Source organism: Mustela lutreola, chromosome 15, assembly GCF_030435805.1.
Source record: "Mustela lutreola isolate mMusLut2 chromosome 15, mMusLut2.pri, whole genome shotgun sequence".
NCBI classification, from domain to species: Eukaryota; Metazoa; Chordata; class Mammalia; order Carnivora; family Mustelidae; genus Mustela; species Mustela lutreola.
This window is the reverse complement of record NC_081304.1, coordinates 61,145,897-61,162,102: the sequence shown is the minus strand read 5'-3', so window position 1 is coordinate 61,162,102 and position 16,206 is coordinate 61,145,897. Positions and strand designations below refer to the sequence as shown.

General features: G+C 55.6%; 1 protein-coding gene across 2 annotated transcripts in view; it reads right to left on the bottom strand.

Annotated features, from left to right (window-relative positions):
- ZZEF1 (zinc finger ZZ-type and EF-hand domain containing 1) overlaps nt 1–16,206 on the bottom strand; it is a 99,616-nt gene that overhangs the window by 27,097 nt on the left and 56,313 nt on the right. For both annotated transcript variants that reach the window (XM_059150491.1, XM_059150493.1), the window contains exons 27-37: nt 15,234–15,313; nt 12,926–13,019; nt 11,973–12,441; nt 11,240–11,404; nt 8,111–8,230; nt 7,344–7,505; nt 5,805–5,934; nt 4,056–4,194; nt 2,527–2,692; nt 1,637–1,899; nt 417–577 (exon numbers count right to left, since the gene is read on the bottom strand). In XM_059150491.1, the coding sequence (XP_059006474.1) occupies nt 417–577; nt 1,637–1,899; nt 2,527–2,692; nt 4,056–4,194; nt 5,805–5,934; nt 7,344–7,505; nt 8,111–8,230; nt 11,240–11,404; nt 11,973–12,441; nt 12,926–13,019; nt 15,234–15,313 (1,949 nt within the window). The remainder of the gene's footprint in view (nt 1–416; nt 578–1,636; nt 1,900–2,526; nt 2,693–4,055; nt 4,195–5,804; nt 5,935–7,343; nt 7,506–8,110; nt 8,231–11,239; nt 11,405–11,972; nt 12,442–12,925; nt 13,020–15,233; nt 15,314–16,206) is intronic.

The following is a 16,206-nucleotide window of genomic DNA, read 5'->3' as shown; positions in this document are numbered from 1 at the left end:
CCCGACCTCCCCTGACCCCCACGCACACATACTCTCTCTGAGAAAATAAAAGCTTCGCATATACAGTGTGCGCCATGGGCCAGGAACTAATCTCCTGGGGTACAGGATCTTCCTTCCTGTAATCCCACCAGAAGGCGGTAACAGGAGCGGTTGACGCTGGCGGGGAACATACAACAGACACTGTTTAAGCATTTTATGCACAGACGCTCGCTGCGGAACACGACACCTCATGGAAGAGGTACCAGTGTTCAGCCCACCTCACAGATGGGAAAGTAGAGTGAAAGGACGGCAGTCACATGCCGAGGACCTGACAGAGCAGGGACTGGAGCCCACAGTCCAGGCCACGAGTCCGTGGCCCTAGCCTCACCGCCCTGCACATGGCTCCCCATCCTGCGCAGTAACACACACAGACGTACATGGCAGAGCACAGAAGGGCCTGCGTGCAACGGGTCCTCCACAGCGCGGACAGCTCTGTCCTCCTCCAGTGCACGGCTGGGCACAGTGACAGGTGGGGCCCAGCGGTCTGGACCAGATTCCCCATCCGGCAGTATACCGAGAAGACACAGAGTTTTCAGACCTATGTGGGCAGCGAGAGAGCGGTCACAGACTTTAGAATGAGGTCATTTTGTGAAAATGCCGTAAATCCCTACATGGAGAGATGGCTGGATTTCCACAAAGCAAACCAACGCACTCCCAGTAGAACCCTCCCTGGCTGTCTACATCTCCTTGGCTCCTGGCGTCAGGCACCAGACGTCTGAGGACCGAGAACACACGTGCTTCGGGAGCAGCAGAAACCCAGGACACAAGAGGACTGTCCACTCAGAAACCCTAACAGGACAATTCCATAGCGGCCCCCGACAACTCCATGTCTATGTCCCCACTGGCGAGCCTGGGAGCTCTGGCACCGCCCATGTGTGGCCCCACACGGGCCTCATGTCCCCACCATCCTGGAACAGGGAGCCCCGTACTTTGAGAGGGACTCAAACAGCTCCGAAGTGCCGCATGCACACTACGCTCCCCCGGGAAAGTCAAAGATGTTGCAATATTTCGTCAAACGACTCTAGTTCCACGGACTCTAGCTCTCTCACAGAGAACGCGGTTATGTGGAACAAACCTGCACCCCAGGTAAAAATGACGTTCCTCTGGCAAAGCTAAGACCGCCAGGATCAAATACCAAATTCCACATCCACAGACATTAAGAGCGTTAGTTATTACTTTTTCTTTTTTTTTTTTTTTAAAGGTTTTATTATTTATTTGACAGAGAGAGATCACAAGTAGGCAGAGAGGCAGACAGAGAGAGAGAGGAGGAAGCAGGCTCCCTGCTGAGCAGAGAGCCCGATGTGGGACTCGATCCCAGGACCCTGAGATCATGACCTGAGCCGAAGGCAGCAGCTTAACCCACTGAGCCACCCAGGCGACCCATTACTTTTTCTTTTTGACCGTCGTGTGACTATCTTAGAGAAACTAAATGCATTTCTGCGCCACAGCTCGTCTCAGACACAGGCGGGCATCTGGCATGGCTCGCAGGCAGGGGAGCGCCTGCTGCAGGAAGCGGGCCAGGCTGCCCGGAAGCAGAAACGGTGTCTCCTTCCAGCACGAGCAGCGGGGCTGGCCAGTCCCCGCGGGAGGACAGTACCTTTTCCCTGGTGGGCCTGCATCAGACAGTCCCCAGCGAGCTGCAGGCATTGGCTGCGCAGGGCGCTGGCGCTGCTGTGCTCCCGGGGGCCCAGCCTCTCCCCAGCCGCGTCCTCCCCGCTGGCCAGGTGTGCGCTGTAGAGTGCCAGGGCAGCGAACAGCAGCCAGGCGTAGTTGTGGACGTACGGCTGGATGAGCCTCTGCCGGTCGCTGATGCGGATGGTCACCATCGGGTGGGCCGTGACGCTGTGCGTGGGCAAGTGGCTGCAAAGGCAAGATGTGTTCATGGCCGACTAGCCTCCGTGAGGGCGTGAAGAAAGCCGGGCCTCGGCGGTGTGCGTGGTCCCACAGTGTGCAGGGACCTCCGAGGCTGGGAGAACTGAACATCTCAACACAGAGGAATGAACCAACAAAAACAATGGACTAGCGCTGCAAGGTTTCACACACACACACACCCCACCACCAACAGGCAAAACACTGTCTACAGAAACTGGTGGGGGCAGGGGGGATTCCTCACTGTGGAATTCTGCCAGTATGACAATACCACTTTGGTAATGTGAAAAAATGCTCATCGTTTTTAGAGGTGGCCACGCAGTATGTACAAGGAAAACGACCGAAAGTCTGCGATTTGCTTTAAAGCCCTTTAGCAAAGAGGAAAAAAGAACATGTTAATCACGCAGAGCAAAATTTTCATAGCTGTTGAGTCTGGATAACGACTATACAGGGGTTCCGGGTCCTCATCTCCTGAGCTGTGGGTACGTCTGAAATCTGTTAGAGCCAAAAGGCTTTCACCACACACACACAACACACACACACACACACACTCGCACACACGCACACACGCACGCATGCCCAGACAGTGTCCTGCGGCCGAAAGTCACAAGAGCGTACCCATAGGAGTATTTCTTTGCCGCGTAGCACCCGTAGCAGAGATCAAAGTCATCACACACATTACAGTTCATCCTCCTGCCGATGATCAAACCCTGGCAGTGGTCACAGGTGAACTCCATGCTGACCATCTCGTGGTCGTCTCCATGGCCCTCGGGCTTCACCCCGCCTAGAAAAGAACACAAGGCTGAGGTGGCTTGGGCGCAGGCTCTCAGCGGTGCTCACTTCCAAACACGCACCGACCCAGAAGCAAGGCTCTGCCAGGTTACAGCTCAGGACGTCAAGGGCCATAGGCACTGTCTGGAGACCAGGGCGCTCTGCCCAGGGGCTCTGAGCACACAACTGCTCAGCCATGGTAGCGTGGACCGCCACCGTCTCCCAGCGCCACTGAGTGTGACGGGACGTACCACCAGTTCCCAGCACGACCACCATCTGGCAGAAACAAGTCCACGTGCCCATGGATGAGCTGCCTCCCATGCAACCTGCACTCTGACAAACATCAGGCATCTGCTGTGTGTTCCTCTCAACCAACACTGAGGAGTGACCAGGGTTTTGTTCTTACCTCTTCATTCCAGAATCACAGAGGAAAGCAGACTCCACTACCTCAAACCCCGTGAGGGAGGAACCGTGCTTGTGCCCCATGTGGTCCCAGCCTAACAGAGCTCTGCACCTGCCGCCCACTCCTCGCACCGGGCCCACTTCTGCTCCGGCTGCCGAGAACCTGGTCACTGCTGTGACCGACTCCCTGAGGGAGCTCCTGGGAGGCCAGAGCCTCCTTTCTGCAGCAGCTCTCTGAGGATGTCACCACCCCACTATGTACAGGTCCGCTCAAGGGCCTCAGCCAACTGCCCCAGAGCCCAGCTGTGGGCCCCGGCGGTCTGAGCACTTTGACCTGGACACACCAGCGATACTCAGGCCTCCGTCCACAGACGGGTTCCGTGCCAGAAGGGGATGCATGGCCTTTACACCCCCCAGCTCTGACTTTCTTCAGGGACCAATCCACATCACGCCTTCCACCTCCTCGCCCAGCTTCCCTCCACAGCGAAGGTTACCTCTCCCAAACTTTTCTAGAACACTCCATATCCCACCTCCGTAACTCAGCACGCACACCCTTGTCCTGGGGCACTGCCCAGACGGGTGCTGGATCTTTCCCAACCGGGCCACGCACACACAGCACTCAGCCTACTCACGACTACCTACCCGCCACACCTCAACACTGACACGCCAAGATCGGTCAAAAGTTCCGAGGTCTGCTTTTGTGCGGGGCCTCGGACTCCTTGTACACTCTGCCTGGTCCAGAGAGAACCACCCTCTGGAACTCAGCTGAAGGGCCCTTCGGCACCCGTTTGTGCACAGAGTCCCGACACCCAGCAGGGTGGTGGGCAGAGGGACGTTAGACACCAGGGCGCGGGTACCTGGGACTTCTCCGCAGCAGACGGAGAGCAGCCCGGGCAGTACCTCCCCGAGCAGCAGGCAAACAAATGACATGGGCCCGGGGCCCGGCCCGAGGGTCCCTTGGGCACAGTACGCACCTAGGAAGCAGGTCTTGCAGAGATCCATGTCGCTGCACTGCAGACATCGGTAGCGGTGCCAGGGCGCAATCTCGTCACAGCCATCACACGAGATGTCCACGTTGAGCAGGTCACAGTAGCGAGCAATGAACATGTGCATCTGTAGGGTGAAATGTAGGCCATTAGCCAAGACACTCCGACACGGCCACGACCCATCAGTCACCTTACACTTCACCACCCACTCCACGCGGCCCTGGGCCAGGGTGAGAAGAGGGTATCGCTCGGTGTCAACGCGGGAATCCCCTCAAGTGACCACGCAGAGGGCAGCTGCTCTGATAACCGAGTCAGGGGCTGAGAAAACCCTGCGAGGCACCAGCAGCAGTCAGGAAGGTCCCGGAGGTGACTCCATGTTGAGACCTGAGGGCAGACAGGTACCAATGGGTCTGGGTAAGGGCAGTAGGCACACCAGACAAAACTCGTAGCACGTTCTACACAAGGCAACGAGAAGCCAGGATGGTGGCCCCTAGGACTGGCAGTAACTCAGGTCCTGGGTGTAGAAGGCAGCACAGAGCAGGGGAAAACTGGATCACATGATCACTCTTGAGCATTGTAGAAAGTTCCTCTGGCTACTGATGGAGAATGGACTGAAGGAGGCAAGACCACATTCAGGGAGACCAGACATGAGAGGGGCTGTCACAGCGGCCCCACGACGGGCTCAGGGTGACATGGCACTGTGAGTAAGAGGGCAGAGAAAGGCAGGCATGCCCGAGAGGCATGAAGGAGACAGAGGAGTGGCACCTCGGGGATGGAGTGGACGCGGAGCAGATGCAGGGTCGCAGAAAGCAGTGCTCGAGAGCAACACCCAGATCTCTAGCTCGGACACTCAGCCAGACAGGGCAGCGCTCAAAGACACAGAGACGCTGCCTCAAGAGCACTGTTTTCGCTGGCACTTAAAGGGGAAACCTTTTGGGGGACAGCAAGAGTGCCGCCCTGAGCAAGCAAGCTTCATGGAAGGTAGCGGCAGGCCTAGGTGCAGGTCCTCCACACAGCCCGGAAGATGGGCAACGACTCACTAAGCGGCGGGACCATAGCCAACCAAGCGGACAGGCCCCATCAGCCCCCGGGGAGACACTAGTGCACCAGAGAGGAAAACGCCCCGTCCGAGCACAGCGGAGGTGCTCCGGGAGCCAAGTTGCTGGCACACAGGAGGCATGCGTTGCTAACAAAAGGAATGACTCTGAGGCAGGAGATGCACCATATGGTGGTGTCGGGGCAACACCTCGTGTGGGGATGGACATGGCAGTCTAACTGCTCGGAGCCTCTGGGGGTCTGAACCACGAGACTCGGGCTGTGTGTGCACGTGGCGGTTCCCGTGCTCTGCGGACAGCCTGGGATGGATACGGGGCTCCACGTTACTCGCCTACAGGAAGAGAGCGTTCTACCCAAGGACGCCGGAGCCCAGGCCTTCAGCAACTCTCTCTCTCACCGTAAATTAATACGCCGGCGCCTCCTGTTCCACTTCAGCGCCACGAGCCCACGCTCGGAGAGTCTAGCTCTACAGGAGGGAGCCGCGCGCTCGGAGTCCGGCCAGTACGGGGTTCAGGCCCCCCACTCCCCACCCCGGTCTCCAGAGCAGAGTCGGAGACAGCTGCCTTCCAGGCTGCGCACTGCCACCGGACCTCCCCTGGACACAGTCCACTGGCATCCCCCCTGCAGACGCTCCTCTCCACACTCCCAGTCACTTCCAATCACCCCACTGAGAGGGCTTACTTTCCTCTGCTTCTCCGGCTCTTCCTGGGCTATTTTTTCATACCAGGCCTCAAACATGCCGTCCTGACACTCGTCCATCCATTCTGAATTCTGCTTGGCATCGGTAAGCTCATCATCTTCACTCCACTGGCTGAAAGGAGGACACAGAGAGAGAAAAGAGCACCTTTCCCAATAATCTAGGGAGAGCTGGGTAACACACTCTTTTTGCCCTACGGGTCTCACAGATGGAACATTTCTGAACCTCTGTGGGGAGGATGTGCATTTGGTGCAGAGGATCTGTGGGGCTGCTGACAGAACGTTCCAGTAAGAGGGAGACGCCCTTTCCAGAGCAGACTACAATGGCTGAGGAACTAGAGGCTGAAAGGCTATACCTAGGGGTGTAATTCCCCACATCCACGCATCCTAGTGAACCTCAGTGACAGGTGGTCCCAGCACGCCAGAGAGCCAGGAGCCCCAGGGACTGGCTCTCCCACCAGCTGCTCTTCAGCCCGGACCCCCCACACACACACACTAAGCCCTGGCCCTCAGTCTCATTCTAAATAGCTTCATACAGATCATCTCTGGGGCTCCTTTCAGATGCAAAGTCACAAATTCCCATGATTCTGGTTCATAGTTCATTGTAGCAACCAGAATTTTAAATGTGAAAGGATCTGCTCAACCACAAATGCAAACTATTTACCAACCAACACACACACACACTTGTTGACTCCTGAGTCCCCCGACAGACTGCCGCCAGGCCTCCTTGCACTCAGCTCTGGGCTGGGCGCTGAGGAACAAGGGGTGGCTGGAGGGGTCCTCCAGAACTACAGGGCCTAGGCGCAGGCTCGTACACCCACCCTGGCTGTGTCCGCGCACAGAGGGCAATGCCAGCATCTGGGACATAAGGAGACAGGTGCAGGTCTAGCTCCGCTTCCAGGATGCCCAGAATGTCTGAGAAAGTGAAGCCTGTGCCAACACTGAGTCACTAACTTCTGGTTCTCTCCCCATGCCTTCCTTTCCCTGTCTCATTCTTTCTTCTCTATGCACACCAGTGGACTTGAGCAGGGTGGAGAGACACGCATTTTAAGTGGAAAGGAAAGAAAACCCACATGCTGATTTTTCTCATATCTTAAGTCCTTATAACGTGCAAGAGGTTACAATGGCTAAAGGCCCATACACACAGAACCAAAAAATAAAGAAAAGGATTCTCCGATTCAGAAAGGTAGACTAGGGTCTCCAAAAATGTTGAGGATCCTCGTCCTCACAAGCCCACCACCACCACCACCACCTCCACACACTTCCATGCACCAGGCACTGTTACCAACCCTGAGAAACACAACTCATTTACCCTTCACAACAATCTGAGGAGGTAGGTACCCATTACTGTCCTCCAGGCCTAAGAAGGAGGAAACGGAGGCACAGTGGGCTCAAATGAGCAGCCCAAAGTCCTCCGGCTGGGCTATGGCAGAGCCGGGATGCACTACGGGGAGGCTAACGCCAGCATCCGGGCCCTGAACCCCTCTGCTCCAGGCACTGCGGGGTGTGGGACTGGGATCTTACCTGATCACACTGTCGTGGACGCTTATATTTTCTTGTGACATCTTCATGAGGAGATGCGGCAACTGAATGTCCACAAAGAAGGCGAGATCGCCGGGTTCCCAGCCCATATCCAGAAAATGCAGCAAGGCCGTCTGCACACAGGACAAGGCAGGCAGCAAGGACCTAAGGACCCCAGGAAGCTGAGCGTTACCAAAGTCGCCGTCCCCAGCCGCCGGGATGACACAGAAGGTAAGTGGGAATCCGGTGTGTCTCCAGGTGAGCTCACACCCCACACAAGCCCTCCTCCAAGGGCAAGAGTCCCAGAAGCATGACGCCACACCTGCCGCAGGGTACTTTATGGTCAAAGAGCGTAAAAATCATGTCCAGTAAGCAGCCGGCCCCAAATTAGCACAGGTCATTCCTTCGGCGCAGACAGAGAAGGAGACCGCCTGATTTCAGGCTCCTGCCAAAATCACCTGCGCGGGATGGCGCTGGGGAACGGCTTCACACACGTCTTAAAGGTGCACGCAATGCGCAAGAAGCTGAAAAGGACAGGTCATCTGTGCTTACGCAAAGCAGGAACTGCCCCCTTGAGAAAGGACAGAGCACACAGGAAAAGGACTGGGACATGTCCGAGTAAGTCCACGCATGCAACCGGTACTGGGGGGTGACGTCCGTATCACTGCTCGCCCTCTCACCGTGGGCGTCCACACGCTCACCCAGGACGTGCACTTCCAAAGTCAGCAAACACGGAGTGCACGTGGAGACACGCAAACGCGGTACAGTACCTGTCGTGTATGCTGTGAAACCCTTTCACCGCCTCGACCAGCAGCAGGACAAACTGGTAGTAAGTGTCGCGAACCTCCTTGTGCAGGCGCGCACCGCAGCCCTCCAAGTGCACGAAGTAGCTGCACACAGAGGGGAGCGGGGTCACATCTCTGCCGGCCGGCAGCGCCTATGCGGTCTGGACGCCCTTCCTGTGCCCAGCGCGCTGTGGAAGAACGCACTGAGAGCCCGGGGCTCGGGGGGCAATGGCGTGGCAGCGAGGAGTCGAGGAGTCGCCTGCCGGGGCCAGGGTGCAGGCAGGCGAGCATTCCTCCTCTGTAGCTCATCGGGGCCGCCCCCCGACCTTCGCTGCTCACTTCAGCCAGGCCCCTTGGCCCTGGCCCCCCAAACCGATGAGCCCAGCACCAAGCCCGCGGCCCCTCCCACCTCAATCCTTGTGCCCTGGGAGCCTTCAGGGTCCACAGGAACGACTCCCAGGTGTCCCTGTCACAGTCCCTCCAGCCGGACGGGCACTCCTCTGAGATCATCACTACAGGGACAGCAGGACTCCCGAGACCTGGACTCGAGAGCAGCCTGCTCTGCCTCCGACCCCATAGCAGCGGTCTCCATCCCCAGAAGCCCCAACCCATAAGGCTGCCTCATGTGTGGTAGCCGCGCTGAGACCCCGTGGCCCTCACCGTCCTCTCACCCGGGCGACCGCCAACTCCCTGCCGCCTCTCCTTCCACAGACTGGCCTGAGAGAGCTCGCGGCGCCCTCAGAACAGCGCGGCGTAGTGGGGGCACTGCACATCAGGCTGACGAGCGTCGCTCTCCACTCAGGACCACGAGGCTCCGAGCTGCACTCGAGCAGCCAGTCAGACCAGCCTTCTCACCTCACACTACGACTTCAATCCCTCATGCCTCTCCTCAAACTGCCACGGCTTCCCCTAACCCTTCATGCCTGGCTGAGGACAAGGACAGAAAAACCACAGCGTCCCCCGTCCCGGCACCACCTGACCGGCCCGCACGTCCATCAGCACCACGCGGCTCCCGCATGACCTCCCTGGCTCTGCCCAAACCGACCCTCTGCGGCAGCCCCTGCCGTGTGATGGACCCTCTCCTCCTGTGTCCAGTGTGATTGGGACGGACGCCAGCCTGCCAACGTATGAAACGCGCCAGCGCCTTATCCTAAAACCCTCAGCAGAGCCCATGTCTCAGGCAATTCTGCCTTTTCCTCTGCTCCCCTTTAAGGCCAAGGTTCTTGAAATGGTTGTGGTCTCTCCCTACCTTGGACCTCCCACCCAATTTTCCTCTCAACTCAGTCCAGCCAGGCTTTCGGCCCCCAGACAAATCCAGCATGGGCTTCTGTGGCCCCACATCAGCGTTGGACGCAATGGACACATTCTTCTCTTGGCTTCGAAGACCCCATCATGCCCTGGGTTTCCCTCTGGATGGCCTCTCCTGCTTGACCTCCTTAGCTGACCCCTCCTCCACTGCCTGAGCTCTGAATGAAGAGGTGACCCTCGGGCTCAGTCCCGAGCCCGTTCTTATCTGTCTCTGCATGTTTCTTGGTCATCCAGTCTCATGGCTGTAAACACGGTCTATGTGCTAACAGCATCCCTACTCTAGCCCCAGCCCTGGCTTCTTTCTAGAACCTCAGACCCTTACCTTGACGTGCTGGATGCCTTTACTTGGATGTGAGAAAGGCAGGTCAAACTTAACACACCAAAGCAACATCTGATTTCTCACCCCAATCTGTTTCTTCCATTCTCTTCCCCTCAGTAAAATCCACCATGATCCACCAACTGTGGAGCCAAGACCCAGCAGCTCCCGCACTGCGGTCCCTTCTGCTCATTCTCCGCACCCCATCCCCAGGTGCGTCCCGGCAGCTCCATCTCCAGAGCAGATCCCGAGTGCCCTCCCTTCTCTCCATCTCCAGGACCACTGCAGGCTCTGGAGCCTGCCGCCTCCCACCTGGCCGGCCGCACCGTCTCCGGACTGCTCTGTGTCCACCCACACTTTCCCCTGGAGTGGTCAGATGTGACTTGCATAAGCGTAAGACAGTGTGCTCCTCCTGGGCCTGGGGCTCCCCAGGTTCTCCCACCTACAGCTCAGAACAAAATCCAAACACCTGAAACCCTGCCCTACAAAGTCTGGCATCCTCCGAGCCCCAAATCACTTCCTCTGTTGCTCTCCTGCCATTCCCCCCCACTCAGGCACGCCAGTTTTCGCGCTGTTCCTGGGGCCAAGCCCTCACCCTAGGGCCTCTGCGCTGCTCCTTCGGCCTTCAGTGGGCCTCCCTCTGAGCTCACTGGTTACTCATCTCCTGGTTCGCAGGCTGACTTCTCAGCGCCATTCCCTGACCCCCAGACTACATCACTGTGCATGAAGCCGTCGTGCCTGGGATGGATACAGTAAGCAAATGGAGGAATGGACGCATCTCCTTTATCATCTGTTTTTCCTCAACACAATACAAGCTCCAGCAGGGGCGCCTGGGGGGGCTCAGTGCGTTACGTGTCTGCTTTCAGCTCAGGTTAGGATCCCCGGGTCCTGGGATCGGGCCCCCCATCAGGCTCTCTGCTCAGTGAGGGAGTCTGCTTCTTCCTCTGCCTCTGCCTGCTGCTCCCCAACTTGTGTGCGCACATGCACACTCTCTTTCTCTCAAAAAATAAAATCTTAAAATGAAAGAAAAGATAAAAGCACCATTAGAAGAAGACTCTTGTCTGCCTCGTCCACAGCTGCACACCCATCTCCTAGATCGGGGCCTGGCGCCAACACTCAGGCAACAGCAGCTAACTGGCTACCGGAACCACCTTGTGAGGTACTCAGATTAATGTCCTCACTGTGAACAAAAATCCAATCTAGCTCACAGCTTCCAGAAGCCAGCGGGCAGGCGTGGGGACACAGGGAACACAGTCCTCCCTGGTAAAAAAAAAAAAAAAAGCTGATAAACTCACCAGGGGGAATAAACAGGTTTCTGGTATTGCTTACTATAGAAAGAACCCATTTCTCCTTAGGGCAAGAGTACTGACCAAAAATAAGCATTTACACCCCACCCCGAAATAACAGTTACTAATGAAAGATGACTTGGGTCTCCTTAAAGCGACCCATACCTATCTTCCTCGCACGTGGGTGCGGGGTGGGTTACTCACTTGGTAAACTCCTTCTGGCAGGTCAGCAGCTCCAGCAGGAAGAGCACATATGGCGGGTGGAAGCAGTGGGGCTGTCCGAGGGACTCCAAGCAGTACTGAATGATCCTCAGGACCTCAAGGACACTCTGTGCCTGGGCCTTCCTTAAGGCAAGAACCTTCACAACGCTGAAGACAGAGGTCGAGTCAGGGGCAGCGAGAAAGCACGAGCAGCACGAGGGTGACGGCAGGAATGCCGGTCCGGAGGGGGTCCGGGCCCTGTCGGCCCCCGCTCAGCCAGCTCGAGGCCCAACCCGAAGCCCGACCCCCCACGCTCACACACTCACTAGTTAGAACGGAACTCTGGTATTTTTACTGCCCCGCAGAGACAAAGCTTTAATTCTCAACACAGGAAATCATGAAGACATGCAATCCTTCCAGAGACGCAGGCCCGCCAACAATTTTGTCAGAAAACCTCAAATCCTAAGTTTCTCCCAGGATTAATATGAGACACATTTATAAATGATGGCTACGGAAACCAATGCTCCTTTTTTTAAAATCTTCGCGTACGTTACTGAGACCTAATAATGTACAAATCTTCAGTCACAAAATGCTTCTTTAAAAGGCAAGCGTAGTCACCCTGTTTTGTCTGGCATGCACTGACACAGATCTTAGTCTGCCCCCCCAGAACCTCCTCACTCCCTGCGGTGCGTAGGAGCCCGGCCTGGCCTGGGCACCAGGAGGGATGGCGGCTCACCTGTCGTGGGAGAGGGACTGGTCCTTGATGAAGTCGAGCACGTCCTTCAGCACGGGGTACTTCTCCTTCACAGTGGGCGCTGGCCTGGCCTCCTCCACAGACCGGAAGGAGAGCAGTCGGAGTCGTCCTCGGGCGAAGGGAGGCCGCCGGGCGGGGGCAGAAGGTGACAAGGGCTCTTCGGTGGTGGCAGAGGACAGGTCGGCAGCAGTGGGCCCGCTGCTGGGTGGCAGCTTCGGCTGCACATCTGAGCCAGGACCCCCGTCGCCCGCAGCAGGGGTGCCCACTTCCACAGGCGACACGGAAGCCCGGAAATGCTCCTCGACCACAGAGCTCGTCCTCGGACGCCTGTCCCGTGGCTGGAGGTGATCTGTTTCATCTGCAGCCACCAGCCCGTCACAGCTTTCCTTTGAACTCACTCCCACGGGCAAAAATCTTAGTAACAGGAGACTCTTCTGAATACACTCTTTTGCTGAATGCAGAAAGCAAAGAAGGTAATGGAAAAAAAGTCAAAATTCAACTTATTTACTTTCAGAGAGAAAATAATCTCCTTAAACTCTACAATTTAGGACAAGAAATACCTCCATTAATAAAGTGATATACTTCTCCCTCTGCCCCTCACCCTGTTCTTGTGCTCTCTGATTCTCTCTCACTCCCTCTTAAAAAATATATATATATATAATAATAACCTTTTAAGAAAATTAAAAAGGGCACCTGGGTGGCTCAGTCGGTGAAGCGTCTGCCTTCGGCTTGGGTCATGGTCCCCAGGTCCTGGGATTGAGGCCCGTGTAGGGCTCCCTGCTCAGCGGGGAGTCTGCCTCTGCCTCTGCCTCTCCCCCTACTCCTTCTCTCTTTCGCTCGCCCACATTCTCTCACTCAAATAAATAAGCACAATCATCTCGCAGACGGGTCTCCAGCTTCCCAGCATGCGTCCGCAGAAGGCTGAGCACACTCACCCAGGCCCTCGGGGTTCACCTCAGCAGCTTCTGACCCACGCCTTCCTTCTGCCTCATCCCCCAGCGTCATCAGGGACTTCTGCTTCATCTCCAGCTGCAGGGACAATGCGAGCCACACGGTTACAGCATCCAGGCAGGGCTGCAGGGGCAGCCTCACCAAGCTATAATCACACGCACCCAGCACACCACCACAAACGACCGCACCGTCATCGTCCAAATCTGGAGGGCACAGCTGTTTCTGTTGGTCCCAGAAGCAACCCAGGCTTGGAAGCTAATGGTGTATCCACAGCACTGTCTTCTCTTCAACTGTGTGCTGTTTGGGCAGGTGGCGTACCCCTGATCCCACTACTTTAAGAGTCGTGGAACACACGGCTGGCTCAGTGGGTTAAGCGTCCAACTCTTGATTTCCACTCAGGTCATGTTCTTAGTGTCCCGAGAGCTGCATCAGGCTCCGTGCTCAGCACGAGTCCACTTCTCCTCTCCCTCTGCTCCTCCCCCGCCCCCATGCTTGTGCATGTGCATGCTCCCTCCCTCTCTCTCAAATAAAGAAACAAACTCTTCAAGCAGAATGTACAGCTCTGGAGCTGGGGGCCCTTGCCCGAAGCCGGCCCAGCACAGACAAGGCAGTGCAGGCTACAGAAGTGAATGGCTTGCTAAGGCTACACACCCAGTTTCCTGCACAAGTTGGACCAAAACTCGATCTCGGTGCTACCCTGGGCGGGGACACTTCTATGTGATGCTGAACCGGCCAGGCAGAGAACAGTGCCCCAAGGGCCAGCACAGGCCACGGTGCTGAAAGCCCAAGCAGACAACCACGTCTGGGAGAGAGGCTGGCACGTTGTCCAGCCGTCAGCAGTCTGTCCTACACTAAACCAGAAACAGGTCAACTGTCCAACCCTTCCCCTTCGAGCGCATATGGTAGCGACTTTATCACTCATTTTCTTACACCGCTACTACTGCCTTGGTTTCTCACAGCACACTGTCGTGACCCTCCTCGCACCATCTAGAAGACAACACCGTTTAATTTTTCTGGATAGGATCTGTTCGTTTTGTCTCCATCCACCTATCCAGCAAGTCACTGCCATCACTACGTTCTAACTGCTGTGGAGCCTGGCCGAGCCCCTTTGGTTCCTGGGTTATCTCATGCATTAGACAAATCCTGGCACCAGTGTTCTGAAGCTACCTGCATCTCTGGTCTGACATGTGTGCTAGATGGTTTGAGGTTCACAGACTCCTCCAACTCAGTGTCTCAAGCCACCTGTGTGTCCCCACGCTCAGCATGTCCCAGAACAAATTCACTGCTGCCCACTGCCCACTCCCAACTCCAGGCCATTCTCCCCAGTCTGGCTCAGGCTTCCACGGCCCAGCAAGTCCCCAAGTCGGGAACGTGGGAAGGGTCCTGGAGTCCACCACACTACGGACCACTCACACCAGCCACAGAACCTGCCCACTCTACGCCGAGGGGCAGCTGCCATGCTCATCAAAGAACCGGCTGGTCTCCTGCTCTCAGTCTCACTGCCCGGCCTCCCACTCACAGACGTTGCTACCATGTACAAGGCCAGGGAACCACCGTTCTCCAGTGCGGGAAGCCTTCCCTGTGGAACGCGGCCTCGCCACCATCTACAGCCATCAGTGGCCATCCAGGCCAAGAGGCCCCACGGAGTGGCCCTGGGGTTACTGAGGCTGTTAGGGGCTCACGGACACGCTCAGCACTCCCCACAGAAGGACGTGAAGGATTCTACATTATTTTAGCGCTTTTCATGTCACTGAACTTTAGTAAAAACAAACAGACTAGAGAGCTGCTTCCCTTAACTACGTGAACCCATGGTGGTAACAAAGAACAGAAGGCTGGCTGAGGACAAAGCAAAAGGCTGACACATTGCAAACCAACCCCCCCTCCCCCCGCCACTCCTGGGTGGGACATAGGTGACATTCTTGGAATCTCCCACTCATCTTAATGTGAGTTCCTTGCTGGAGGGCAGAACAACCTTGGCATTGGCAAGGCCTCCGGTATCTTGTGGGTCCTCTTTAGCATATGGAAGTCCCACTGAAACCTCCCTTTCCTTACCTCCCCCCACCCCCATGGTACAGAACTGCCACCCCTCACAACCCCAGGGCAGCAGCTCTTCCTGCCCACTGGTCCTGTCCCCGTGATTTAATAAACCACCATTCTGCACCAAAGATATCTCAAGAATCCTTTCCTGGTCATTGGTTCCGGACCTCACTCCACTGACCTCACCTATAATCTAGAACCTCATCAGTGGGAAAATTCACAGCACATACAAACCACATGCAAAGAAAATCTTACCATCCATATTCGAATGCCGTCTGCCAAGCAATAGACCTGGGCAAACTCCTCGCTCAGGGCTGTGCTGCCCCCACTTTTTACTGGGGAGAGGAGAGATGATGAGATTATACCCAGTCAACTCAATTCGGTACTGCAGCGTTAAGCACAAAGTAGCTTCTAACTGTCCTCACACAGAGAAAGGTCTTTCTCCTGATGCTCAGACCTTGCAGGTAAGTGGGTGTGGGGGAGGGGCAGGCCATTAACCCATAAACACCAGTAGTGGGTTCTCTGTGTTACCACAAAGTCATTTTTTTAAGTGAACAACATCTGAAATGGACATAGTATTAAATTGAGTAAAATATTTAAAATAAACATATGAAAGTAAAATACCAAAAATATTAAAAGTAAAATAAAAAGTATTAAAAGTAAGTAAAAATAACTACTAAGATGAAAAAAGTTCATGGTATAAATTTTAAGTGAAAAAAAAGAGTTTTGAAACAGTATAAGTACAAAATTACCTACTTAACAACACTTATTAGAAATCTGTGTACATACATGACATATATGATACATATACAGATACATATGCCATATGAATATGCCTAGATAAAAGGGCCAGATAGATACACGGAAAAATGTTAACAGATGTCTTCTTGAACTTGTGAGATTATAACTGGTATTTTAAGGTTTCCTGTACTTTGTAAGTTTCCACATGAACGGATAATATTTTCATAATTAGAAAAATCACAAAGAAGTTGTCTGTTTCAAAGAAAGACCTAGGAGGCTGCTCCTTTCTTGGCTTGTAAGAACCAGAGGATCACAGACCAGAACAGCGAGGGGCTGTCCCGGAGCTGGCAGACAGCTGAGGGCTCGGGGCACATGCGGGCTGCATCACCGGGCTCCTCTGGCACTGGTAACACCGGGAACACTGTAGAGAACCACAGACCTGGCTCTGCCCTTAGGCAGCGCACCACCCAGTTGAAAAACTCCACCC